General features: G+C 39.6%; 1 protein-coding gene across 3 annotated transcripts; it reads right to left on the minus strand.

Moving 5' to 3' along the window:
- Nucleotides 1-1,893: 1,893 nt before the first annotated feature.
- Nucleotides 1,894-26,590, minus strand: LOC114147872 (choline transporter-like protein 2). Of its 3 annotated transcripts, none has more exons than XM_028022561.1 (22): nucleotides 18,078-18,287; nucleotides 15,046-15,094; nucleotides 14,894-14,967; nucleotides 14,710-14,794; nucleotides 14,344-14,428; nucleotides 14,138-14,251; nucleotides 13,975-14,035; nucleotides 12,759-12,882; nucleotides 12,582-12,665; nucleotides 11,750-11,862; nucleotides 11,113-11,244; nucleotides 10,939-11,038; nucleotides 9,864-9,956; nucleotides 8,110-8,194; nucleotides 7,731-7,993; nucleotides 6,796-6,890; nucleotides 6,578-6,681; nucleotides 5,553-5,626; nucleotides 5,405-5,475; nucleotides 5,210-5,298; nucleotides 4,952-5,036; nucleotides 1,894-2,596 (listed from the first exon to the last, which is right to left on the minus strand). In XM_028022561.1, the coding sequence occupies exons 1-22, from the start codon at nucleotides 18,109-18,111 to the stop codon at nucleotides 2,490-2,492; spliced, it is 2,121 nt and encodes a 706-aa protein (XP_027878362.1). In that variant the 5' UTR covers nucleotides 18,112-18,287; the 3' UTR covers nucleotides 1,894-2,489. The 3 variants fall into 3 exon arrangements, with proteins under 3 accessions (XP_027878362.1, XP_027878361.1, XP_027878360.1); XM_028022560.1 differs by lacking the exons at nucleotides 1,894-2,596; nucleotides 18,078-18,287 and adding exons at nucleotides 2,695-4,490; nucleotides 26,410-26,590; XM_028022559.1 differs by lacking the exon at nucleotides 1,894-2,596 and adding an exon at nucleotides 2,695-4,490 and having other exon boundaries at nucleotides 18,078-18,294.
- Between the last annotated feature and the right edge of the window lie 1,344 nt (nucleotides 26,591-27,934).

The following is a 27,934-nucleotide window of genomic DNA, read 5'->3' on the forward strand; positions in this document are numbered from 1 at the left end:
TCACATACAACCATGTCAGATATTGAACTAAGTAAAAAAAAAAAAATCTAGTTTCTGGCAAATAAAGATCCATTTCTTTTGGTCAGTAAGGTTGTTTAACAAGTTTTGTAGCCCATGAGAACCTTGCTTGTTCAGTTTTCACTCTAATAATCTCAACCTCGGTCTAAACGCCATTTAGCCATTCTCCATACCAGACAGTGGTGGTTGTGATGTTTTCTGGGGTTTCTTCTTCGCAGATTTTGCTCACTTGTCACTCCTGAAATGTGCCGTAGGGTGAGATTGGCTTGGTATGTTGCAAACTATTTCTCTATTTTACACCACCATTTTTTCATGGCAATGGAATGTAAACTCTATGGTTGACTAGAAAGATTCATTGTTGAGGTATTCTAACTTCATGTCTAAGTCCAACCTTCGAACAACATCTGTAAAGAACAGCTTCTGCGCAATGCTTTTGAGAGAGAACCTTGAAAATTACATCGAAGGTCTTTGATCTGAGCATTTTCCACGAACAGAACATTCTTTGGGTAATTAGTTTGGTTCCGATTGGCTTAAAAGAATGTCAGGCAGGCTCTTGTCAGCGAGTCCACTGTATCCTTGTGAATTATTCCAAAGTAAAATTCATAGATATCTGGCATTTGGACTTTAGACTCAGGAATTCTAAGACTTGGAAGGAACGCTGACAAACAATAGGTTACAGCACTGAGGAATGTAGACAGACGGTTCCTTATCACTAGAGCACAAGACCCAAATACCTGTTGAAAGTCTCCACATTCATCAGCCTCATGACAAGCACTTCTTGTCATTAGCGGTGTGCTTAGAAAACTACTTCACTAAATGTCAGCAGCTAGCTTCACTGGAGCGGCTCTGAAGCAGCTGACAGCTTTTTGTTCAACACTCCAAGCTGTTTCAAAGACTTCTTCACTGTTTGGACAATAAAGCATGACAATTCCTTAAAAATCAACAAGAGAAGAGAAAGTGTGAGTAGAGAAAGGTTTGGTCAAAACTCCAAGCTCAGTTCTCAGCTAGCTCCTCCATTTGGCTGTAGACTACTGCCCCTAGGTGGCACATGCATGGCACTACATATAATGTACAAGGTAGATTTTCTAAATCTTTTATTTGAAAAAACAATTTGGAGTTAAAAGAAAACATGGGAGCTCAAACACTTCATACGACCTTCTTCCAGCCACTCTTTCACAAAGACCGGATATGTCAAAAGCCATCAAGGTTTTTTTATGTTTCAAATATGTCGTTATTGGCCCACATCTTACCATTTTGGCGTTAAAACAGCCTAGTTGTGGTTTCTTAATGACTTCACTGTCTTCTTTTTACCTTCTAAAATAGGATTTCTTCTACTTTACGACTTTTCACAGCTAAGAATTACAACAGAAATGTACAGAAGAATATCTGTACAGTTTATTCTGTACATGCTCTCTACTATGGCGACGAACGTCTTCCTGACAATAAATTTGCTCTTGCGACACAAAAAAACTTTAGCTGGCTAGCAGGCGTATATTAGCAGCTTATCGCCTCCTTGAGGTACAGAAAGCACTGAAGATCTGTACGCGACCAAAACCTTTGCAGAAAAGTCCAGAGAGAAAACAAACAAAAGCAAAGAATATTCTAAAAATTGTCTAAATGGTCTTGCCATGACAAAATTTAAGACTTGTAATTAACGCATTTAAGGCCAAGTTTAAATAAATAAATAAAAGGAAATTAAGACCTTGCCAGGCTTTAATTTTAGGTGTGCGAATTTATGACCAAGGTTGCGTGGACACACTGTAAAACTTTGGTGACATTTATGTAATGCAGCACAAACGTACTACTGGCACAGAGACAATATATGGACTGTATGGTTAAAGCCAATGATGCTGAGACAGCTGTGAATGACTCCAGTGACTCTGGGATAGATTTTTTAATATATATACATATAAAAGTTTTATTTTTAAACAAATACAGCATATGTCCCAAATACAAACCTGTACATTTATATAAACTGTGCTTTTGTATCGAATAAAACCCGTCCCATAATGTAAGTAGAGGAGGCCTCTGTCTGGCAGTGTGATGGCTTTAGTAACGTCAAGTAATAAAATAAGATTACAGATGAAGTTGTAAAAGCACTTTAAACATCAAGAAGTTACCGTGTACCTTCAAATAACATAAAACATGCTCAAGAAAATTTGCATGATTAAAAAAAAAAAACACTCTTAAAACCACGCAATACAAAAGAAACTGGTTATATATATTAGACTTTAAAAATTCACTTAACTGGAAAACCTTGGAAGCTAGAAAAACACGGACATGATGGTGTGTGATGCAGACAGACGCTCCTACCCATTACGAAGTAAATACATCTGACATAAGAGGACGTCACGCAAATCCTGATGATTCAGGGACTTTGGTTCTTGTCTTCGGCAAAGTGTTCCTCAAAGCCACAGTCTCTTAGTTAACGGACTGGTCTCACATAGAGCAGCGCAGTTTGATCAAAGGTTCTACTCCCCTGCTTTGTTCTTGTTCTTCTTATTTAGGATCTTGAGGAGGCTATCGGGCATCAGGTATGGCCTCTCAGAACTCCCATCATTCCTCTCCAGGTCCTCCACTGAAAAAGATTTAGTTAAAAAAAACAACAACAACTAGTCAAGCAGCTGAATCGTTTCAACCAAGCATAAAAGTTCAAAAAGTATAGGCTGGGGGACGTTTCAGAGACAAAGACTCGTTTGTTTAATAGGAACAAAAGGCATCCAGCTTTAATAGTTCAAACAGAAACATGCAGTCGTAGTCATTCTTCATCACAGTGAACTGTTCCATATGGATGAGGAAACTGTTCAACCAACAATATGTTTGGAAGAGTTGTCAAACATCTACAACCTAGAAAATAAAAATCATAAACCTTGCTTCGTCTTGGAAGTGCCAGTAGCTGCGTTTTCATTACAAATCTCAAAACTCTGTCAATATTCTGCTAATGTCATAAACGCCCCAGAAATTTTGTAATTGCAGTGTTTCAGTTAAATAAGAAAAGCAATTAAAATCCTATGTGAATACCTTTGTTCGCATGATAAGTCATTAAAAACATGCCATGCCATGATCCTCCTACCACTTCCTGTCTTGGCGGTTTGCACCAATTAAAACGTCCGGTTGTTGATCATGTGACTTGTGTGATGCAAAGAAAGTGTTTCAATTACAGTTTTGGGAAATAAACCAAAACTGCATTCTAACAAACTTTTCATCGAAAAACAAGACTTTTTCCAAAATTGTCAGGTTTGCATGAAGCATCTTTAATTTCAAAGTGTTAAATTGTGTAATTATATGGTCGATGGAACGCAGCTACAGATAGAGTGAAATGAAATATGGCTTAGTGTTGAAATAAAGTGCAGGATGTTGTAGTTTTTTGGACATTAGTTTTAAAGCTACCTAATGTTTTACAGTCTTAGTAGAAATGGAGGACCAGAGGCACAACATGGCCGTCAAGTTTCCACTGGTTGCAGAAGCAACCATTTAAAAAGGCAAAGGTGTCAAAATGGCAGCCAGAGATTCCCACTGGTTTAACTGAGGAGATGAACACAATCCCCAAAGAAGAAAAGTACGCTACTGTGCTTCTGCACTTTGAAGAACTGCTTCAGATTAGAATCCCATCCTGTCAGAAATTCTTCACTTCATAGACTTCTGAACATTTTACAAAAGTACTCAAACGATAATGCGTTGGCCAAATTTCTCAATGATGAATAAACAATGGAAACGTCAACTGTTGAGCGGTGAAAACCACTCATGAGGTTTGGTCTAAACAAACCAAGCAAGTAAAATGGTGCTGAATTATTCCTAATTTATTTTTAATGAAAGTTGCAAGTTATTTTTACACGTTTGACCAAAGTAGTAAACTTATTGTTTTTGTCAGTTTCTTTATAATTTATTTTTACATTATCTGTTATAGTCCTTGCTGCACTGATTGAACAAATTAAAGTTGTGTTTTTACATGTTTGACCAAGCTTGTGAAGCTAGCGGTGTATTTAAGTGAGCTGTACTCGTCCAAAAAATATATATAAATTTTAAGTCAATTCGGCACCATTTTTCTGTATCGGATCAGTATCGGCGGAACTAATCCGACACGGCGATACCTGTATTGGTATAGGACGCTTTACATTTAATCATCACCTTAAGTTTTCTAATATTAATAAAAAGGAAGCTTTTCAACGGCTATTTGTAACTAAATGGTTCCATTTAAGGCAATTTGTCGTCGTATTGTTCATCAATGTTTCTGCTCCTCAGAAAGGAGGATCACCACACTTTTTGTTGCGCTTCTAATTAAGATCAAAGTCCTCATCTCTAGAGTTCGTCCTTCTCCTGGGGATTTTTCAGCGCGCCGTCTTCATCCTGAGGCTGCAGTGCAGCAGAGGCACTCTGATCTGCCACCTCGCCCTTCCACAGAATCTCCCGGATAGTTGTTGACATGTAATAAGGCCTCGCAGGTGAGCCGTCATTGCGTTCCAGGTCTTCACCTTGATGTAGGGGTGTACGTGTGTGTGTGTGGGCGTGTGTGTGTGTGTGGGCGTGTGGGGTTGTGTGTGTGTGTGTGTGTGTGTGTTAAAATGGTGGAGCAGAAGATTAGAAGATTGAGAAATAGCAGGATTAAGAGAAATGGGAGTGAGAGAGGGGGAAGAGGAGAGACAAAAACAGAGAAAGAAAGTCAAATGGCAAGCAAAAGCACCCCAAGACATTGCAGATTTTGAAAATGAAAAGTTCATCACCAAGCAGCCACAACTTTCAGGTAATACATAACAAATTAGCCAAGCTTTTGTATGTTGAAGTCATGCAGAAACGTGGCTGTTGTGCACCATATTAAAAGTATATAAGAATCAGTGAAAGCATCAAATCCAAGAGCAAAGTTGAGAAAGGTTTGATGGAGCCAGTTGCTCAATCTCAGTGACTGAGTGAACAATATAGCACTGTAATTACTTACAGAAACAGAGGAACAGCGTGTCCACACACATGTCGTATACACTGAAGAACCCGTGGGCGATGAGATACGAGCCAATCACCACAGTCTGGACGGGGAAACACGAGCCATGGGCCGTCATTCACAATACAAACACAGCCAAGTTCAAGACAAGGAATGAAACCCGACTCAACAGCAACCTTGACTTGTTCCTGAACAGATTCAACCTTGAACACTGAAAACTGATCAATTAAAAAAAAAAAGAAAAAGAGCGTTGCTCACCAGGATTGGCACCCAGTAATAGTGCAGGTTGGGAGCTGTATTCTCAAAGGCTTTCACTCTTCCAGAGAAGAAAAAGAAGGCAAAGACCCCTAAGAAGAAGAACAGTAAATTCAATAACACTGGTTCCTAGTGGTTCCAAGTTAATGCTGCAGAGACTGATTTTGTGCATCACTTTGAAAAGTAACACTGACTCACCCACAAGCCCAACGATGAGCAGTTTTCCCAAAAACAACAGGAAGTCCGTCACCTTATCTACGACAGCGACCCTGCAGGATTAAACAGGTTATTAAGACAAAAGAAATAAAATAAAACGCTCACACCATGAGATGACGTTTACGATTACCTGAGAAGGTTTCTCATGAGGAGATTGAGAGCGTTCATTGCAGAGGCGCAAAAGTTTTTGCCATGGATCGCCACCTAGAAGCCAAATATGCACATAAACAACAGAAGGGGATGGGGAGGGGGGGTCTCGATTCAGTAAATGATGCCAGAGCTGTTTGCAACACAAACAAAAAATCTTGGCTGGTGAGAAATGTTGAGTCTCAGGTCAGATTTTTTGTGACAAGTCATCAAAATGGAAGAGATTTGCAAACATTTGCTTTTGCTGATGTTGGGTTTAGTTAGAGGTAAATGTTTTACTAGCTTCTTGAATCCTAAAACGGTAATTCCCTGACAATGTTCGTAAAACAAAATTACAAAATAATAATAAGAAGAATTTATACCCCGAAACTAATTTAGGGTTACTCAGAAAAGACTTAATATTTTGGTTAGGGATGCACAGAAAAAAAAAAAATCAAACAATTTTAAGCTTCTGAGTTTAATCCACAAAATGTCATCATGGAACATCATGGATTTCACAGTTACTAACTAAAGCTGGGACTTTAACTTGTTAAGATTGATTAATTACATTGATTTTAACACGCTGACAAAAGAAATATACACAAAAGTCCTGAGCTGGAAACTTTGTATTTGCACGTTTCTGGTAAACCCACGATCTGCAATTAGCTTGATTAAGAATCTTATTCCACCTCTATTGGTAACATCTCCACTAATCCTATCCATTGACATTTGTGAAATCTTTAATTGCAGAGCTGAGCAACATTGGACGGTCTCTTTCTCACACACAGTGTGACATCGCATATGGTCCTAATTAAGGATCAATAGGAGAAAGGCTTCGTAAGGCTCCTGTATAGTTACCGTAAATGATATTAAAAAAATTCTTACAGCACAACAGATCAAAGATTTCCTCTTCATTTTGGAAACAATTTTTTACAATATAACATTTAATAAATAACTGAGGTTTGCATAAAAGGTGGTTAGTGCGCTCTAATATATGACCTTCTACATACATCTTAACCAAACACACACCATAATGTAGGCGTTTCTGTTCAGGAACTTGATGAATTTCTCCAAACACCAGAAGCAGCACTTCAGACAGCACAGCAGGAACTTTGCAAATTTGTTTTGGGCTCCTGTCAATGACAGATTCAAGAGACAAATCTAAACCCAAGCAATTTAGACACCAGTTCAAGGACATGCCATAGTCTCAGCGATAAACGAACATGGGGCTACGCAGAAAAACACACCTTTCAGCTTGTGGTCCAAATATTCCAGCAGAACTCTGATGATCTGAACGATTGCTAAGATTAGAGAACCAAATGCCAGAGACCCTGTGTGATACCTGGCGGATAAAAAAGGGGCACAAACAGAGGAGGAAAATAAAGCAAATATCAATGCTTAAAAGTAAGAGTGCACCGATTGCAGTTTTCAGGTCAATCAGATTTTTTAAAAAAACCTGACCTGCCGTTTCTAATTTTGGGAGATTTTCTTGTGTCCAAAAAGTCGCTATATGTTACAAAAAAGTTGTCAAGTTGGGGTAACTATTGTTAACTGTGTAGGTGCAGATGTGACCTGGTGGCATAAGTGGCTAGAGTAGCCAAAACATTGTACTCAAGTAAGAGGAGCACAACTTCAACATGTTTTACCCGAGTAAAAATAAACAACCGTGAAATTACTCAAAAGTAAAAAGGAGTAATCAAGTACTGAGTAACTATTCAAAATAACTTTTAATATTTCAAAAAATGGCATCAGATGGAACAAAGTATTTTATAGATCAAAAGTAATGAAAAAATCAGACAAAAGTAAAATTGATCCAAATCCATCCTTACTCGCAGAGCTGAGCAACATTGGATGGTCTTACACAGTTTTATACTGTTTTCCAATATAAAACTTCTGAAACTTTAACAAAAACTACTTGTCTGTGTCTGGTGAAATTTCGGTTTAAACAAATTTGTTCTTCATTCAATAAAGTTACTCACAGTGGGTAAAAGAAACAGAAACGTTACTCAAAAGTAGAGATATTTCATAACAAAGTCAAATTTTTTTCAGTTACTGAAGTTCTCTGGTTGGTTTAACATTTAAGCATCGGGCGGTTGCCAATTTCCAAAGGTTTATGGGAAATCTGGGCTGATTTATAGCGTAGCCCTCAAAAAGGATGAATTAGCTCACAGAGCTGACGTACCTTAGAGATCTCCCCATGGAGGAAAACACCGGGAAGGTGGGGATGTCGCCTGGCTTGGAGTAGGCCCAATAGTAGGAGGCGAAAGCCCCAGCTAAAGACATCTGTCCCAGAGCGGTGACGAAGTTGGCGCACCAGAAGAAGAGGAAGACATTGTAGAACTGCAGGGCAATCAGGTACTTGTGGTAAACCGTTTCTCCGCCGTAGAAGGCAAAATTGCACTCTGACTCCGGGCAGTCTGCTTTCATCTTACTTGTGGAATAGTTCTGAAAAACAGAAGTAGGAGTGACTGCATCCATAGGATCTAGAAGAATTGGCACCAAGCTGCTGGGACAGCTTCTACAATGAAAAGAACCGTAGTGAGATTAACTGGAAAACTTACAGCATGATCACAATTTTCTCCAGAGTGCACACAAGCCGACTGATTGACCACTTTGTAGATGGCCTCATTGGAAGTGGACAAGAAGCTGCTCTGTCAAGGTAAATGCAACAATAGACCGAAGCTTACAGCTGGCCTGTCGGGGGATCAAACCTCCAAACACCAGCATTTTAACCTGAAGGATACTTTATGAAACATTAAACCATCAATGGACCAATATTTATGCAGAGTGTAGAAGACTGTTTGCGTCTAAACAGGCGCTAAATCCAGATCTCTCGTCAATCGACTCTTCCTCGGTCAGAAGGACTAGGGCGACTCCAACGGTGCAGCTCAAAAGTTTATTGATGTTTCGTATATGAGAGTGTGTGTATGTGTGTATGTGTGTGTGTGGTTATATCATAAAAACGCACACAGGGTTCGTACACAAAGGACCCAAGATAGGTTGATGGTGGATGTCAGCGGATGCCACTTTCATGCCACCGAGCCACACAGTAGCACAGAAAAACAAGCCACTCAACTACGTGAAACGGAATCACCAAATGGACAGATGCATCTTGGGTAATGTAGTAAACTAAACTAACCGACGGACTTTTAACACAGAGTATAATTATTATTTACAAGGATAAAGGAGGTCAGAGGTCATAAATGATCTTCCTGTGGGAATCACCCACAGAGAACAGAACAAAGTCGTTGACTGACGGTAAACTAAGGAAGAGTTAAAAAAAAAAAAAGCTGCATTTCCGTTGACCATATAATTGCCCAAATTGAGATTGAAAAAAATGCATTAATGGAAAAACGGCAACTTTGAAAAACTTGATTTTCAATAGAAGGTTTTGGCGCTAGGATGAGGTGGGGTTCTTTTTTTGGCCATATTGAAGTTGGTTTACTTGGCAAAACTGCAATGGAAACACTTTTCACATCACAAGAGTCACATGATCAACAACCGGATGTTGCCACTGGCAGAAACCACAAAGAAGCAAACAGGAAGCAGTTGGAGGTTGATGGTGCGGCATGTTTTTTAATGATTCATCGAACGTATCCATTCTTATTTAATGGAAATTGTGTTTTATCAACATTAGCAGATGCACACATTTGTAATGGAAACGCAGCTTATGTCTACATTATTTTCCTTTTTTCAACACTTTTAGACAGTTATCTTGACGTGGCGCACTTAACATGCTCTGTTTTCAGTATGTTTTTCAGAGGAAGATCCCTCCCACCTCCATGTCCAGTGTAAATAAAGATTAGCTTCTGTGTAAATGTGTTAAGAGGTAAAAAGTTAATTTATTCTTTGTTTTGCTTAGTGCTCTTTGTAAAGTACTTTGGCTGTTGGCTTCTCATAACATAAGTATAACCTTTCTTATCTTTTTTCAAAAATAACTTAGGTAATTATTTTAGGAGGCTGGTGACATACTACTGCTGTAAAAAAAAATTTAAAATAATAACACAGGTAAAAACTGAAATTTTACTTATTGAACAATGCCTGTTGAACTTTTTGTTGAAAGTTTGCTTTTTTCAAATGAAAAAATGTAAGGTCAGGTTATCCAGTGTAGAGTCAAGGCAACAAATCTAAAGCCATTTCTTTGCAAGGCTGCCCTCTGCTGGCTGATCAGGATCATGCGACAGAAGACAAGTGGTTCATTTTCTGGGGGATTACTCCTTACTTTCAGATCCGTGCTGGTTTACTACACCTGTGTGCAACTGTTTATCCCCTAGAGGTCAAAAAGATCAGACAAACAGTACAAAGTGAAGGATACACAGCAGTTACGGCCCAGTAAGCGACGACTATTGCCAGGAGCAAGAAGGTGAACAGCGGGTAAAACATGGAACACATCATGTATCGAATGGCTCTGGAAAAGAAGAAGAGAATTCCAGGTTAGCATGGTCCAGGTTCTGCTGCAGAGGTCTGCCAAGGTTTCAGAAAGTACCATGCTGTTCCTATGGCAACGACCAGAACTATCTCTGGTTATTTCTCAACACTCAAGAACGTTCTCGTGTTCTTGGCAAGTACGCACCCTGCAAGAACAGTTGAAAGTCAGTCCTTGCCGAGTTCACAAGGACGCAGTACGCTAGTTCTCCACTTGGAACAGGGTGAACTTGATTATGTCGGCTAAGATCTTTCTGGGAATTTCAATAAATTGTCCAGTTTAACACAAGAATTATTTTTAATTTTATAATGGGGGGAAAAAAAGAATTGATTTCACATATGTCAAAAATGGGCAACTAAAAAAAACTTTAATTATAAGTAGAAACACCTTCAAAGTAATGGCCTTGAATTTTTATTATTATAAAAAGCTTAATAGTAAATCATTTATCACCTCAAATTACTTTTTCAGACTTTTGTTGCCAGTGAAACTTCAGTCTTGTTTGCCACCTTCTTCAGATTCTATACTTATAAAATATTTGTCTCAACCATCGATTCCTCGATGATGGCCATGCAGTTGACCGACTCCTTCCTTTTTCCCCAGGTTTGCAGAAGATCCACATGCAGGGAAAGTTAAAACAACTATTTCATATTTAATGTTTTATCAAGCGCCATCTGGCCAGAGCTGCTGTCACACAACGAGATGATTATTTTACAATAACTACTAAACACTGATTAATTCATTTTTCATTATCATAATGAGGTATACTCTCGTAAGATACTAGCATGGAAAGAGAGAAAATATTTTTTGTTAAAAAAATAAAAGTTGACATTTGCACCTACTAATGCAAATGTTAGCTGTTTGCAAAGATTTCCAGTCATGGTGTGGAAGCTGAAGGATCAAGATATTAAAAAATATGTGATGCACGCGCCATCATGTTTTTCAAAGTACCCTGATGAAGTCTTACTTGCTGGCCTCTTTGATGAGAGCAATGGCAATGAGGATCCTCTTCCGCAGGAAGATGAGCAGCAGGATGATGATGACCTCCACGATGGCCAGGATAATCACTAAAACAAGTCAAAGAGTGTGAGCTCATCGAAACCAAACAACAGAGAGCAGGTGGAGGTTTCTAGTCGCTCACTGAAGGCCAGCCATGTTTGTCTGATGTGCAGGTAGACGGTGAAGTCTGTCTGGAGGCCCAGCTCCTGCAGAGTCACGTTAGCGCCCGGCTCGTTCTTCAGGTTGGCATACTCCATGTAGCAGTGGAAGATTCCTAAAGTAGCATATTAATGGAAAACAAGTAGAACAGTGGGAGCAGTAGAAGCTTCCCCAACTGGGATCACTACAGGCTTGGCCGAATTGTGAAGCAAAAACCTCTCAATCGTTTACTGATTTCAGCAGCAGACCACGTCGTACAAATTACCAGGACAGAACAACATCCTACAGCCAGAGGAAGTTTCATCAATATTAATTAGGTTAATTAGAATAAAACTGAAAATATATCACATGCCCCCAAAGAGCTTAACTTTCAGGAATGTTACTCATGTTCTGAGCAACGCTCTAAAAATCAGCCCTGCGGAACTCCACACCGCTCCATTTTTAGTTCTGCAATACCAATTTCTCTGACAGATTGTACGGTAGTCGCTACGAAACAAAAAGATGCCCCCGCTTCCTGAATCCATTTTGCTCAACTTTTCTAAAATGTACGTCAAACCAGAACCACAGAAAATCTGAGTAAAATGGAGGAAAGTAAACGACTGTGCGCTTTTGGCCCTTACCGTATCCTATTACAGCTATCACAGCGATGATGATGATCCAGATCATGATGCCGGCCAGGAAGCGCATGAGGACGATGAACAGCAGACTGAGGAGCATGGCGATGACCAGCCCTCTGCAGAGGAAAGCTCAAACATTAGGCACAGAAACACACACAGTGAATTCAGTTGACAGTTAAAGGGGAAGTATTATATGTTTTCCAGGCACATAGTATTATTTTATAACACAATCAAGTATGCTAGCTTCAGTTGATTTATATAGCATTTTATAATAAAAATGACTTCAGGAAATTTCACTTTGTGGTTTAACTTCTTGAAATTGGGTCTCTGTCTCTTTAAAAACTCCTGCTCTTTCTGAAACTTCACCTTTCAGGAAGTCATCACAACATGGCTCCTCTATTAAACCTTTAGCAACGTTTTTACCAGCGATGCTCTGAGAAGTTGCTCCTCTGAGCTCAGTAGATGTGCAGCTCCACCAGGTGTTTGACAATTGCTGCTGGCTAGTCTGAAGGAGCCGAGCGGGAGAATCTCGAGGGAGGGCTGCTCTGTGAGGCAGAAGCTCATAAACGGCACGGCTGAGGAAGTTCATCCTCAAAGGCGGAGCTAGGTCCACTCAGATGTTCTGCACAGCTGAATGGTTGCCAAGGGAGATTGAAGGATTTCTCAAATATGCATGAAAGAATCAAGGCAAAACTCCGGCTATGTTTTTGATGAGGGAACAACATAACACAATGTAAAGCTCAAAAACGTAGATTTTACATAATACTTCCCCCTTATATAAGAAAAAGTAGACAACAAAAACATAAAGAAACAAGAAGGAGAAATAGTTACTCACATAAGGATCCAGTACCAGGAATGAGTGTAATCCTCAAAGATTTTCACAACCACCTGACGAGCCTCCATGACCACAGTGGCATTCCTAAGAAGAGATTGATTTCCCAACCATGAAACCTGGTTGCCGGCACGTTTTAATAACCGCTTCTGTGGTGTTTCGGATCTGTTGTGTACTCACTTTACTCCATCCACAAGATCTTTAGCATCTCTCATTTTTCCATCTCCATCCTCAAACTTGGTGCTGTTTCCGACAGTTACTACACCTCCTTTTAGGCCCAAATCCGGAAAGCACCTACGGGTGACTAAAGAAAGAAGGAACCACACTGAGGCATATACTGTACTGTATATATACAGTACAGACCAAAAGTTTGGACACACCTTTTAATTCAATGAGTTTCCTTTATTTTCATGACTATTAACATTGTAGATTCACACTGAAGGCATCAAAACTATGAATAACACATGTGGAAATATGCACTAAACAAAAAAGTGTAAAACAACTGAAAATACCCCTTATATTCTAGTTTCTTCAAAGCAGCAACCTTTTGCTGTGATTACTGCTTTGCACACACTCTGCATTTTCTTGATGAGCTTCAAGAGGTCGTCACCTGAAATGGTTTTCACTTCATAGGTCAACCTGCCCTGTCAGGTTAATAAGTGGGATTTCTAGCCTTATAAATAGTCATGAAAATAAAGAAAACCCATTGAATTAGAAAGGTGTGTCCAAACTTTTGGTCTGTACTACACACACACATATATATATATATATATATATATATATATATGTATCTGCACAGAGTTTGCATGTTCTCCCTGTGCATGCGTGGGTTCTCTCCGGGTTCTCCAGCTTCCTCCCGCAGTCCAAAAACATGACTGTCAGGTTAATTGGTCTCTCTGAATGGTGTGTGTGTGTGTGTGTGTGTGTGTGTGTGTATGTGTGTGTGCGTGTGTGTGTGTGTGTGTGTGCATGGTTGTTTGTCCTGTGACAGACTGGCGATCTGTCCAGGGTGACCCCGCCTCTCGCCCGGAACGTTAGCTGTAGATGAGCACCAGCACCTCCTGACCCCACTAGGGACAAGGTGTTAGAAAATGGATGGATGGATGTATATGCTGCAAATTCCTGTCAATAAATGAGACATTTTCTGCTTTGCAAGCACTCTGGTGGTTAGATTCCCCTTCTGCAGTGATCTTTTATAAAAACAGTCAAGGACTGTAAGGGAGCTAATTTGAGACTAGCAGTCTGATTTGGGGGCCTGAGGTTATCAGGCAATAGGCTTCAGACTGACTGTCTGTTCTAAAACCAGTTTTTTAATATAATTTTTAATATTGCAAACTGAACGCATTCAATTGTATGCATTTAATGCGACAGCTTCAGGAGTATAAAATCCACTAACATGACTTGCTGGGGATCAGCATAGAGGGGCAGAGACGATCACGAAGAATTTCTGATAGACTCTGAAATACAGGACCAAACACAGATAAAGGAAGAACATGTGATTAGATTAATCTGTAGTAATCTAGGGACTAAAACATTTTACGGGGGGTGGGGGGACTCACCATTGAACGCGTCACAGTCTCCTTGCAGAATGTTTTGTAGTAATCAAAGTCTTTGTCGTTGGCATGGGCATTTTTTAAGGTCATGAACTTGTCTGGACACGTCTCCACACACAGCTAAGGATCAACATTGGAAAAGTTTTGTCAAGCACAGATAGCAGCAAAAGGTCCCTAAAAGCACAGGAGACGGAAGATGGCGGAGTTCACACCTGTGTGGTTGGACACTGGAATGAAAGCAGCACCATGGGGCTGGCACACTTCATGATGTTGAAGTAGAACAACTTCCTCTTATTCCTGTGGGGGAAAAGAACATTTTTCTGGTCGACAATAGTTTGTGCAACGTTTTTGGAAAAAGCTTCCAAGGCTGAAAGTTAGTTTGAAGGGTTTCTTTTTCTTATGCCATTCTACAAAGCCTAAACAACAGGGTTTCCCACAGTGTGTTAAAAACATAGCAGGCCACTAGGTTTTACTTACCTCCTGGCCCACCAGGCTAAGCGTAATTAGTTTATTTTAAATATTATTTTTGATACACTACACATAGTTTCATATCTAGATTTGCTTAAGAAGTAACTCACTCGAGTGGAGTCCCGGCCTGTCCGCAGAAGTCGCCTCTACTATCTGTTGGGTAGATCGCCTTCCTTGGATCGCCTTGGGACCAGGCTGGAAGCACAAAGATTCAATGTAAATATTTACAACTTATAATTGGATTTTTTTGTTTTTGTTTTTAATTGGCAAACCAGACTGCGAATACTTCCTTACCAAGTATTCCCACTGCAATATAGCCGAGTATAGCGACAATAAAGAGGATGCAGCAGACGATATCGGTGCAGGATCTGGAGAGGAGAAAACGGTGAACGAAAGCTTTCATCAGCGACACAATGAGAAATCCAACCCTGCAGTCCTGGCCTCACCTGTTCTGGATGGGTCCCTTGAAGGAGGGGTCGTGTTTGAAGGGTTCACCTACAGGAAACAAAGACCATCCTGAACTTCAGGGTATTTACTGCAGTGAGAACTGGAAGTATAAACTTAAGAAAGATAACATCCCACCAGATTTATGGAAGGGGTGGGGAGATAAACAAAAAAGTTACTGGCATCAAGGTCTACTGTGATGGTGTAAATTCCCACCAAATACCTCAGAGATTAATCTCAGACAAAACCACAAAAATGTCAATTTTGTAAATAATTGACACTTGAAGTGAAATATATTTTAAATATTCAAGATAAAAAAACAAAAAAAGACAAAAATAAAGCCAGACACAACCGAAACCATAAATAAAATATATTATCAAGTCTCATCAAAAAAAAAAACTAAGTATCAAAATCATCAAGCTCATTTTAACTTATGCAATTAGTTTATTAATAGTGACGGACTTGCATACATGACATCACCATATAGACACCATATACGTTCTTTCACTAACCAACGTTAACCAGCTTATTTTAGCAACTGCCTGAATCATTAGTTTAGTGCTTGTCCAGCATTTATTCATGGGTTTTTCAGTACTTTGGTGGTTCTGTATTAACAAGAGCTAAGAATTTAACCAATTTCTGCTTTCATGGGGCTTTAGGCCAACAAACAGGTTGCTGTACAAACCCGTTCGGGTTTCCCACCCTGTGGAACTCCGTATAGATCGGACTGATTTCAGGTCACTGTGTGTTGACCTGAAATCAGTCCGATTTCAGGTCACTGAGGAGAGGAACAGTCAGTTCCTCTCCTCCTGCCTTTCTTCTGTCAGCTGATGTTTCCCTCCAAGCGCAACACACCCGGCAACCTACTGAATTCCTCCCCAGTGACTAAGCCGGAGCAAAACCATGAGAAATCTGCCCCCGTGCTTTACTTTGACTAAACTGGTCATGTTTATGAGGAGTACTGAGCCAGAACTTGTTTTCCATCAAAAAATGAAACACCTGCAAAAACTAGTTACATTGACTTGAATAATTTGGGAGAAAAAATTTATTCTACGAGTCGTTTTACTGCATTATACTTTGAATTTATACTTGAGTAAAACTATATTTTTAAGTATCTACTTACTTCACCTACCTTTGGTTACTTCACTAAATGGTTTTAACACCACACACAGATACACACCTACAGTTTATGCTACAGTGAGACTTCTTGTTTGTACACAAGCTTTCTTGCTCTAGTTTTATTTTTCCTTCTCTCGAGCCTGCTGTGGTATTTGGAGGTCAAGTGCAGCTACAGTAACACGGTAGAAGTTCTCACTGTAAACACTCTGCACCTCTGTAACTTGTCTAGCAGATGTTGATTGGTTACATCATGTTATGAAAATGTTGGATTTGGAGAAGAATGTATTAACCAGGTATTTTAGGCTTTAAAATAGCAGAATTTAATATTTTTGTCTGTCTAACTGCATTATTTTAACAAATTGAATCAGTACTTTCGTGGTCTGGCTAATACAGAAATGACCAACCATTTTGCGCAAATAATACTCCTGTGAAATCTATAACAGATACACCAGAACATTAAATGTTTTCATTAAATGTTTCGCTTCATTAGGGCACGAACGCTCGTCTGCACTCTGGTGCAAACCAAATGGGAGAAAACGGGAGTCTTGGACGGTTCGCTCGCAAGCAGACAGTTAGCCTACAGTGGGAGGGCAAAAGGACCAAATTAAAAAGGAAGTGAACCAGAGGAAGGAAGTGGCACATCATTACAGATATGTACTCAGAAGAATCACTACAACAGTGTCTGTAAGAGCAGCAAAAGTCATGTCATGTCCCTCTCCCGTCTTATTGTGTGCTACTGCATTAATTTAAAGCTAGAAAACAAAAAATACTTAAATGTGAAGCTCATCTTATCTGCATTGTCAAAGGTCTAAAATAAATCAGCTACTGTCCTCTTCTGCTCCACTGAGAGAGAAGGTTGACTGATGGACCCACCCACCAGGTCATGTCTGCATGTTTGCAGTTAACAATAGTCACCCCACTGGTGATAACTCAGCAACTTTCTTGCAATATTTAGCAACATTTCAGACAAAAACAATATATAGATAAATAAATAAATAAATTGGTATCGGCCAAAATTGGAATTGGCAAGTCGTGCTCTTAAGAGATCGGTAATCAGAGGGAAAACCACAACCAGTGCAGCCCTACTTTTATTTGAATTGCGGCTACACAATACAAGCCATGTTTAGTGTTAAGCGGACGTCAGTCTGACATTTGTGTTTCAGAATGTAGAATTCAAAATGTAGAATTCAAAGCCTCTTCTTCATAAAAAGTCTGAAGGAAAATGATTTAAAAAAGCAAAACATGGGGCGTGCTGTGGTGGCGCAGGGGGTTGGCACACCCCACGTTTGGAGGCCTTAGTCCTCGACGCGGACGTCGTGGGTTCGACTCCCGGTCCCGGCGACCTTTGCCGCATGTCTTCCCCCCTCACCTCTTCCTGTCTGCCTACTGTAGAAAAAATGCGAGCCACTAGCGCCGCAAAAAACTCTTCAAAGAAAAAAAAAAAAAGCAAAGCATGAAAATGTTGATTATTGACATTATTTCCGTTTCTTGCAATAAATCACTGGTTTAAACTGTGAAGATAAAGTCATGACTTTCTATTGGATGTGTTTATTTGGGGCAAATGCTACCGCAAGCCTCCGACCACTTCCTGTCAAAAAGGGCAACAGTCTCATATTTCATGTGTGCTGCCATTTGAGATCGTCACATCTGACATGCTGTCAAGTCAAGCTATGAGATGAATGTTAGAAATCCCATCGGATCATTTCCAGAACGACAAACAGAAGGGGGGAAAAAAGTCAGGTTTCCATTGGAAACAGATTTAAAGTCCAGCTTGCTGCTCTAACACACCTGAGCATTGAAAAAAGCCGCCAACAGTAGCTGGCTGCCCACAAACACAAACTAAGGCTCAGTCTACTTCACAAACAAACAAAACTCTGATGAACACAGATCAAACGGAGGCTTGAGAAGTCGTTACCGTGTTTTCCATAGCTATCTTCCTCCTCGGGCATGTTGAAGCTCGCTTTCAGGGCTGAGATGTATAGAAAAGGTTAACTTCTGCTCCTGCCAGTGAATGAACGAGAGAAGCGCAAACGGAGCGCAAAACCAGTCCGACCTGTCTGAATAATCCGTAACACTCCTCCTCTTCTGCTTCTTCTTAAAGCAACTGCTTCCACCTGCCTGCATGTTACCAGTCACCACCCTTTTGCCCACAGACCTCATGCTGCGCCGGGAAAATATATAAAAGGAAAAAAAATAAAGCACAACTAAAGCACACCCATAAAAGCAGACGAACAGATTGGACGATGGGAGTGGAGTAAATTTGTGGGACGTGTTCAGGAAGAATGGAAAACTCTGGCGCCAGGTGTTTAGAACTGACTAGTCTTAGGTGTGGGGTTTTGAGGCAATCACCTGCTGGTTAGCAGAACGTGCTGCATGGTCGCCCCCTAGTGGAGAACTTCAGACACTTCATTGGAACTCAATGAGGAAAAAATCCAGCTCTATTTTTGGGGGGTTGTTTTGTTTGCCGCCTTTAATGGCGACCGGATGTTTTGATCTGCTTCCTCTGTTCTGCATTTAGACCGTGTTAAATCAATCTGTTACTCAAACAACGAAAGCTCTGACGGACCAAAGTGTCGCAAATGTTTTCCTCAGATGTTAAGGGAGAGAAGAAAAGGAGGAGGAAAAAATTTTATGACAGAAAGTTTCCATCTGGCCTGCCCCTGTTTCATGGCCAGCATGACAGCTCTCACCGCAGCGCTTCCAATGTTTCTGCCCACAGGCAAAATCTAAACTTCTATTAAGCACTACAATAAAATTAAAGAGGTTGTCTTTCTCCATTTCACTCATACTATTAAATGTAAATGATTCAATTGGAGGTAAACACACACAAGATGAAATCAAAATGCGCAGTAGGTAACAAGGGTGCAAAAAACGTTGGGACAGTACGCCTCTGGGTCACAACTCGACAACCAAAATGGCGGGACTCGTCACTGGTTAGGCATTTGTGCTGCTAAAAAGTACAACTACAACAACAAGAGGTTTTAAATATACAGTACAGGGATTTTTGCTTTCCAACAATACTTTGCTGTCCAAATGCGTTTTGCTACATGTATTTGCACATGTACAGTAAGGTGAGACAAAATTTATTTCAATGTTTTACATTTGAAAACTGATTTTGTTTTTTGTGACAGACACAGCTTGCTTAGTGAACATTGACATATTTCCAAAAATTGCTAATTTTTCATTATGTTTTAGAAATTGAATAATCCTTCAAAGGCATCTTTTTGTATTTAATCAGGTTGTCATTGTCTGATATGAACATTTGAAATATTGTAGCAAGTTTGTTCAAAGTGTGACAAAAATAAAAAAAAATTAAAAAATAACAAGGCGATTTGTTTCATTGTACATTTTTGGTACAAAAATATGTTTATTTGAGCCTGTCACGGGAACAAATTGTGTTGGACGACAAACTGTCCCAGAAGTCATTGCGACAAATAGTAATAATGTTGTTTCAAGACCATTTTCAAGTAACATAATGGTAATGGCATAATAATGCAAGAATATTATATTAAATATCCAAAATAAAAATAAAAGGCAAATAAAATGAATTATTTAGTCTCTAAACAAAAATGTCCTTCAGAAACAGGTTTAGTTGAGAACAAAGAACCAGACTGAAGACTTTTATCATGCAGTATTTGGTAGAAAGAGAGAGAAAAACAATGAATCATGCAAATGGAAATGATTGAGTTTGTTTTAATTAATTATGTGGTTAACGGATTTATTGCGACAGGCCTATGTTTACTTGTCACATATTAAAAGAAGAAGAGGGTTAGGATAAACTGAACATACTTTTGAGATCATGTTGTGGTAAAAATGTCTTGAACAGCGAAAGAAATCAGAGATATTAGGAATATTTGGCAATATGCTTTGATCCTAATGCACACTGTGCTTGTTGATGTAATAAACTCAAATATCTTGGACACGCCTTATCTGACCAGCTACTGCTAACAAACACATTGCTCTCCATTTCCATTTGTCACTTTGTTATCCTTTCTACATCGTCCACCAACACATTTAACTTGGTCTGACAAAGACTCTTCAAACCGTCTAAATGAAACAGACCTGATAGCCTCAATTGGCAGTCACGCATATTTGCAACTGACATCTAATTACATAAATAAACAAAGTCATCAACCACTGGAATGTGATCTCATTCCACCCCCACAGATGTAGAGCCGTCGGCGTTTGAGATGCTGATATTCCGGGTTTGGATTGAGTTGCAGCATCAAAACACATCAGAGGACGACGCCGTCACTGGGAAGCTGCAGCGCAACCCGGTCATGGAACTAATCCCACACTCTGATTTCAAAATGCTCCTTTCGTCAGACATGTGGGATGATGTCTAATTAGAGAGCTTCAAAGGCAGAACCGCAACTTTTATGATTGGTCCCAGCATCGAGAAGCTTTAATCTTTCTCCATAGTGTTAGGCTGTTATCGCCAATGAAATATCCTTAAAAAAAAGCAAAAGGAAAATTGCTGAAATGGGAAGAAATAACAAAAACAAACATCTACTTTTTGCCCAGATTCGAAAGAAAATGACATTTCATTAGAATAACCTGAACCTAAGGAGTTGATGTTATCTTTAGACACTGAAGCTGATGAGTCCCAACATTCCGTGACTTCCCTCCCCTCATTGTCTTGACTCCTCCCGCCATATTCTGTAATGACGGAAATGTTCAAATCTCTTGTGGTGAGTCATCTCCCAGTCGACAGCAACAGTGCGTTGCAAAAGTATCCGCAACCCCAGGACTTCTTCACATTTTTGTCATTTTACAACCACAAACTTCCATGTGCTGGGGATTCAGTGAACACAGTAAAACACAATGCTGAAGTGAAAATAATAATAATTTTCTAAAAATGCGTGGTGCTTATTTGCATTCAACCTAAAGTTCAGACTAAAGATTGTTGCACATTCCTCTTTGCAAAACAGCTCAGTCAGACTGGATGGATTTTCCAATGGATCCAGGTCTGGACTTTGACTGGTCCATTCTGTCTCATGAAAGCTCTGTGATGTCTGTATCTCTTGGCTGGAAAGTGTGCTGGCTACTATTGCAGTGGCTATGGCTAAGCTAGGAATTGTTATCAAGATGGCTCAGTTGGGAAACATTTAACTCCGTGTTACGGTCGTATCCCTCAGTGACAGTCTTTCATTAGGGACAGAGGGCGTGGACTTCTAGATGCGATCCTCGCTTTTCAGTCCAAGTTCAGATCTATTTATGGAGCTATCCTCTAGGGAATTAGGAAAGCGCTCTGCTTTCTCCAAAGTGACACGGCTGACCAAAGTGTCGGCACTGCTTCTTTCAGCCATTGTTGACATCCAGATTTACCGCGTCTTGCTTCTTCTGGTGCAGAATTATGACGCATTTACGTAAATGTTGGATAAAATGCCAAGTGAAACCGCAGACACTTTGAAAACAATTGGAGAAGTGTCCAACTTCGTACCATCACATATGGAAGTGGCAGAAATTGGATGTTTTGACTAAGGCCTCTATATGTTGGCTGTGCTTAACCCCTGCGCCACCACAGCACCCCAGCTGTTCCTCACTGTGGCTGTTGTATATTAATATTTTAGTAATCGAGTAATCTATTGATTATTCTTATGATTAATCGAGTAATCAGATAAAAAAAGGATAAGATAAAACATAGGTAAATCTAACATAACAGCACTGTTACTATTGCATATCAATATCCGTCCAATTTTTTTACATTTGAGCTTCCCTAATAATAACTTTTCTGAAGTTTAGAAAGTTAACCTGTAACAATAATAGCTCACTTTCCAAGTTAACCTGAAGAAAAGTTATACAAGAATCTGAAGTTATATTCAATTTACTAATAAAGAGACAGGCTCACAAATACTAAAAAAATGTCTATACTCCAGCTTTTCGTTTCTGTATTCATCTTCAGTCAGTTTAATAGATGAACTCTCACGTTACCTTGACATTTATAGCTTTTGTGTTCATGTTAGTATCAGGATTTGACACCTTCATTCGTCACACACAGAAATATATCTGTCGCGTGCCGTCACGATGCGCTCTGCCACCCATTTGTTGATACCGGGATGATGAGGAGAAGCGTAAAGACCGTTACAAAGTCTGTCTTCTATCACGTAAAAACCAAAAGCAGGAAGCAGACTACCTGGGCATTCTGCGCTGTAGTCTCCAATAAAGGTGCAGGGAAAAAAATGCATTCTGTTTAAAAAATCAAATAAAGGGCGTGCCGTGGTGCGTAGGGGTTAGCGCGACCCGTATTTGGAGGCCTTGAGTCCTCAACGCGACCGTCGCGGGTTCGACTCCCGGACCCGACGATATTTGCCGCATGTCTTCCCCCTTTCCTTCCCCATTCCTGTCAGCCTACTATCATATAAGGGACACTAGAGCCCACAAAAGACCCCCTGGAGGGGTTAAAAATAAAAAATAAATAAAAATCTCAATTCCTAGTTGTGGGAATTCTGAATAACTTTAAAATGCTCAATTATAAATTTTGCTAAAATACTGCATAATTCATTATGTGTCTACTCAGCTACTGTATACATATGGAATAACACTTTGATATTTTTTATTTACGATTTAGCCCAGGCAGCTATGTCAACCCAATGCTGGTGATTTAAGTTACAGAATTTTATGCACAAAGCTATTCTTGTTTCAATATCAGCTGATTTGATACACTGATACAATCTGACAGAGTCTGGAACCTCGAAGACTTGTTTTAAATAAATCTTTTCATCTCGTCAGTCACATAATTTAAACAGAATCTCTTGATCTTTTGAGTGGGAAAATTGGTTTCTGAATCGAATCGTGGCCCTAAAAGTCAAAATCGAATCACTACACAATAAAAGTCTCGCATCTCTCCAGCTCTTTTCCTGTTCCACACAGCTGAATCAAATGATTCCACTACGTCTTCAGCATGCCTTCGAGTCTGGCAAAGGCCTGGCAACAAGACAGTACAACTACGGTTTGGAGGCCCCTGATTTGGTGTACAATTATTCTTTAAAGATGGAAGCTGTCTCCAGCCAGCTCTGGACATGCTGATGATGGGTTTAGGGTTTGCATAAGTTTGGTCACATGCTTTTTTTTATCTGTGGGTGGCCTATCGAGAACATCAAAGTGGAAGCGTGTGGCTGCAGTAGCAGAGCAGGTTTTCACTGATTGCTAGATGTAACCTCAAGAAATATCAGAAGAAACGAGCTCACAGCAACCTGCAGATGTAGGCCGAAACGACTTCAACATGCACCACAAAGAGGCACTCGGATCAGGTTTCAAAGCCACTTCTCTAAACATGGCACATAATTACACCTAATCTTTAGCAGGGCATGTCTGCATAGCTGCTCTCAGATCCTCTCATTGAGGTTTCTTCACAAACCAGACCCTGAAATAACTCAGAAAATCCCCCACTGTGCTCCGGAGAGCTTTAGGTTGTTTGCCGTTACCTTCTCTCCGAGTCAGTTTTAGGTTCGAAGATGCATTGCGAAATATTAGCTTGTTTGTTTTTGTGAGTACGCTTCCTCAGGGAAACCGCCGTTACCACAAAAGGGAGCTGCGGAGAGAAGCCACCGCCAATTACTTCCCTCACGCCAACATGCAAACGCATATTCCTTGCTCTGTGTTATGATACTAAACTGGAACTTGCCTTGTTTCTTGCAAGCACTGAGAGAGTGAAAGAGAGAGGGAAACAGAGAGGAAAAAGAGAAAGCAAACTTTCTTGGAGGCTAAGTGAATCAATTAGCCATCATGTGGCAGGCGGAGCGGAAATGGGTGTGTGCAGGCACACAATGGAGGAAAAGAGAATGGACGCCAGCAAATGGAAGGGTTGTGTTTCTCATTTCTGCTTGTAGTATTCTGCAGGGGAACTGTAGAAAAACTTTATGCTGTACAAATACCTCAAGACCACCTAAAGACTTGCCAAGCTGCGTGTAAACAAACTCGTCTCAGTACCACTTTGCTCTGTTATTTGGACTTCTTAGACCAATAAAAAGTAATAAAGTGGCATTTTTATTCCACTTACTTTATTTCAATAATCCTCAGAGATCAAACTTGAGTTGTTTGCGAAAAAACCCCACTAAAACTAGTTTGTGAAACACGGTGTTGGGAGTATCATACTGTGTTGCATATTTTCAAACGTCGATAGCCGAGTTTCCATTGACCTTAAAATTCCACAAATTGGGATTACAAGAATAATGGAAACACAGCAATTTTGGAAAAAAAAAAGGCGCAGACTTTTTGCGATACGATTTCTTTGGCCGTATCGAAATATATTTCGCAAAACTGCACTGGAAGCACTTTTTTTCCACATCACACGAGTCACATGATCAACAACCAGATGTTACCGGAAGACAAACAGAAAGTGGTAAGAGAATGATGGCATGTTTTTTTTTAATAACGCATGAACAAGTTTATTCACAAGTGATTTTAGCTGCATTGTTATTTATTTAACTGAAACGCCGCAATTGTGAAATTGTGTTTTTTCGACATTAGTGGAATTCTTAATGGAAACGCAGCTAGAGATGACAGAAGCTGGTCAGACATGATGGAATGGTAGATGGAAAGGTAATGAAAGAAAACTTATTAGCAGCTGCAGAAAATGTTTACCTTCCAACAAAACAGTGAAACTAAACTTACAAAAGTGTTTAGAACAAAGCATATCCATGTGCTAGATTGGCCAAGTTAAAGCTCAGACCTAAATGCAGTTCGTCATCAGGAGCAAGACAGATACTTTCTATCCAGTCTGACGGAGACTGTGTTATTTTGCAAGGAAGAATTTACAGCTATTTCTACGGTGGCCGACAGGTGCAAATGCGCAGCAAAAGAGAAAACATGCAAACAAACAAAAAACACGCGCATAAATTAAATGCGGCAAGCAAAAAGCGAATAAAATGCAGCAAACAAAAAGAGAGACGCAAACAAAAAAGAAGACACCCCCGAATGAAATGCAGCAAACAAAAAGTGTTGAAAACGGAAGTGCTCCAGACCACTAGGGGGAGTCAAAGAAAATAGTATTCATTTCTATGGGACCAGATGCAAGATTCAGAGAAAGAAATTTGAAAGAAAGTAAAGGTACGTATAACTATATTTCTTTTCAGAAATATAGTTATACGTACTATATAACTATATTTAGTACGTATAAATACTATACGTACTTATATTATAAAAAGATACGCCGTCTTTTATAATGTTATAGAATAACAGAATAATTTATGGGTAGCGTGATAGACTTTGTGTCAGTCATACCGTTCTGGGCTCGGTCTCGATTTTCTTTGACTCCCCCTAGTGGTCTGGAGCACTTCCGTTTTCAACACTTTTTGTTTGCTGCATTTCATTCGGGGGTGTTTTCTTTTTTGTTTGCTGCATTTCATTCGGGGGTGTTTTCTTTTTTGTTTGCTGCATTTCATTCGGGGGTGTCTTCTTTTTTTGTTTGCGTCTCTCTTTTTGTTTGCTGCATTTCATTCGGGGGTGTTTTCTTTTTTGTTTGCTGCATTTTGTTCGCTTTTTGCTTGCCGCATTTAATTTGTGCGCGTGTTTTTTTTTTGTTTGCATGTTTTCTCTTTTGCTGCGCATTTGCACCTGTCGGCCACCGTATATTTCCGTCTCTAGAAAATATCTGCGAGGGGTACTAAAAGCAAAATGCACGCCACACCTTTAATCTGCTTTATGTTGGTCAGTCACGTTTTATCAGCCTTACAAAAAGTGAACACGTTTAATGGGAATGAATACTTGACCCAGACCAGAGGGCTCGACAGGCGCTATTTTTAACAGCACACATATCATTATAACCAAAAGCTCACTTTGGTATGAAACAAAACAGAAAGACTGGCAGCTGACTTATTAGCTCTGTAGATAGTTTGCCCCTGCTTGCCTTTCATGCCAGTCTGAGGAATGTGGCAGCAACTGGACGAGCACAACTGGGACTGGGACGCTTTTCATCCCAACAATTCAAGAAGTGCTGCCCCAACTTAACGCGAAAGCATCACGCGCAACATCGTTCAAGCCTTACGTTCGTTCATTTATTTATTTACGTACAAAGCACGAGAGATAAAGCAGACCTTACACGAGCCACCAAAGGACAATTATTTGTTTTAATGTTTAAAGGAGAAAACAGGAGACTGAGAGCTAATCCCAATAAAACTGCTTCACTACGTCACCGTGAGAAACTGTGTCGTGTGGAGCCAACCAACAACTGGTTAACGTGTAACTAATGATAAGGCAACCGGACAAATAAAGCTGTAGCGTGGCCCGGAGCTTTAAACAATTACCATATTTCTTCTTCTCCTCCAGCTCCATGATGACGGGGTGCTTCTTCTGTAGTCCAGCTGCTCACAGGCGAAGACTAGCGCATATTTTCCAGCTCGGACTCCAGGTTATTGCAGCGCTTTCCTCCGTTTGGTTACTTTGTTGAAGTCCGCTCAGAAATCTTCCCAGAGCCATAAACATTTCAGAGGGCTTTCCTAGATGCAGTGTGGTGACCAATGACAGCGCAGGACGCTATGATTGACACGGTGGCCAACCAATCACCGACTGAGGCCGGGTTAATGTTTACTACCGTTAAGTGGCTGAACTCTAACTAAGTTACTCAATAAAAACGATTCCATTTTAATCAGCTCTAGTTTATTTCAAGATTGCAGGATCGGTTTGGACATAAATACTGATTTACTTTAAAACATGCGAGACTGGAAAATATTTCAGAACAATGAGAAATGTACATTCATAATTTATCGTAAAAGACTGAACGTTTCCTGTTCTGACTCATGATACAACAGTAAGAAGGCGACCAGGAGGAACTATGACTTCAGCAGAATATAAATAATAATGATTCATTACAACACTTGATCATCACTTTGCTTTACGGAAAACCAATAAATTCCTAATATTCTGACAAATCCATAGAATGCATTTTATTACGCCTCTATAGTTCTTATCTAAAGGTTGCCCCTTTGTCAATTTTTACCATAGTTTAGAATTTATTTTAAAAAAATAATGAAAACCATCAGCCTTCAAGGAAACATGGCTTGTACTTACTATACTGTGCACTCTGTTTATCTGTGACGACTGTTTTGGTGAATTATGACATAATTATTCACACAATTAAAAACACCTGACTAAAGAAGCATTAGTTATAAATGATTATAGAGAGATAACTTTTAAAATAATTTTAATGAAACCATTGTTAATTAAAATGTTGTGTCTTCACATGTCATGTTCATTCCACTTTAGAATTATGCACCACTTTGTGTTTCACATAAAATCCCAATAAAAACAAAGTTTGTGATTAAAACTAGGAAAAATATGACAAACTTCAACAAGTTCAAATCCTTTTCCAAGGCTCTAGTTGTACAGTAGCAATCTTGCGTGGCTGATTATTATTTCATAAATGTTTAAACCTTTAGACTGCATGCTCAGTTTACACTGCAAAAACACAAAATCTTACCAAGTATTTTGGCCTAGTTTCTAGTGCAAACATTTCAGTACACTTGAAATAAGACAAAACTAACTTAGATGTAACTTTTCAGTAAGATATAGGAGTTTGCTTTGAGTAAATAAGTTCTTAATGTTACTTGTTCCATTGGCAGATTATTTCACTTACAACATGGCAAAAATATCTTGCGAAACGTTAAATTATCTGCCAATAAAACAAGCACTCTTCAATCAACATTAACATTATCGACATAAAACAAACTCCTATATCTTGCTAAAAAATTTGCTGTAACTTAGTTTTGTCTTAGTTCAAGTGTACTGCAAAAAAGTCGCAAAAGTCAGCAGAGTGGATATGGGAGGGGATGA

The sequence above is a fragment of the Xiphophorus couchianus genome, chromosome 7 (genome assembly GCF_001444195.1).
Source record: "Xiphophorus couchianus chromosome 7, X_couchianus-1.0, whole genome shotgun sequence".
NCBI lineage: Eukaryota > Metazoa > Chordata > Actinopteri > Cyprinodontiformes > Poeciliidae > Xiphophorus > Xiphophorus couchianus.

Bases quoted from the DNA above. Each gene is read 5' to 3' on its own strand.
- LOC114147872 (XM_028022559.1), bottom strand. From the start codon at position 18,111: ATGCCCGAGGAGGAAGATAGCTATGGAAAACACG. The intron at 15,095-18,077 runs GTAACGACTTCT...TGTTTCCTGTAG, and splicing joins AGATAGCTATGGAAAACACG to GTGAACCCTTCAAACACGAC. The intron at 5,476-5,552 runs GTAATCGTAAAC...TTAATCCTGCAG, and splicing joins CTCATGAGAAACCTTCTCAG to GGTCGCTGTCGTAGATAAGG.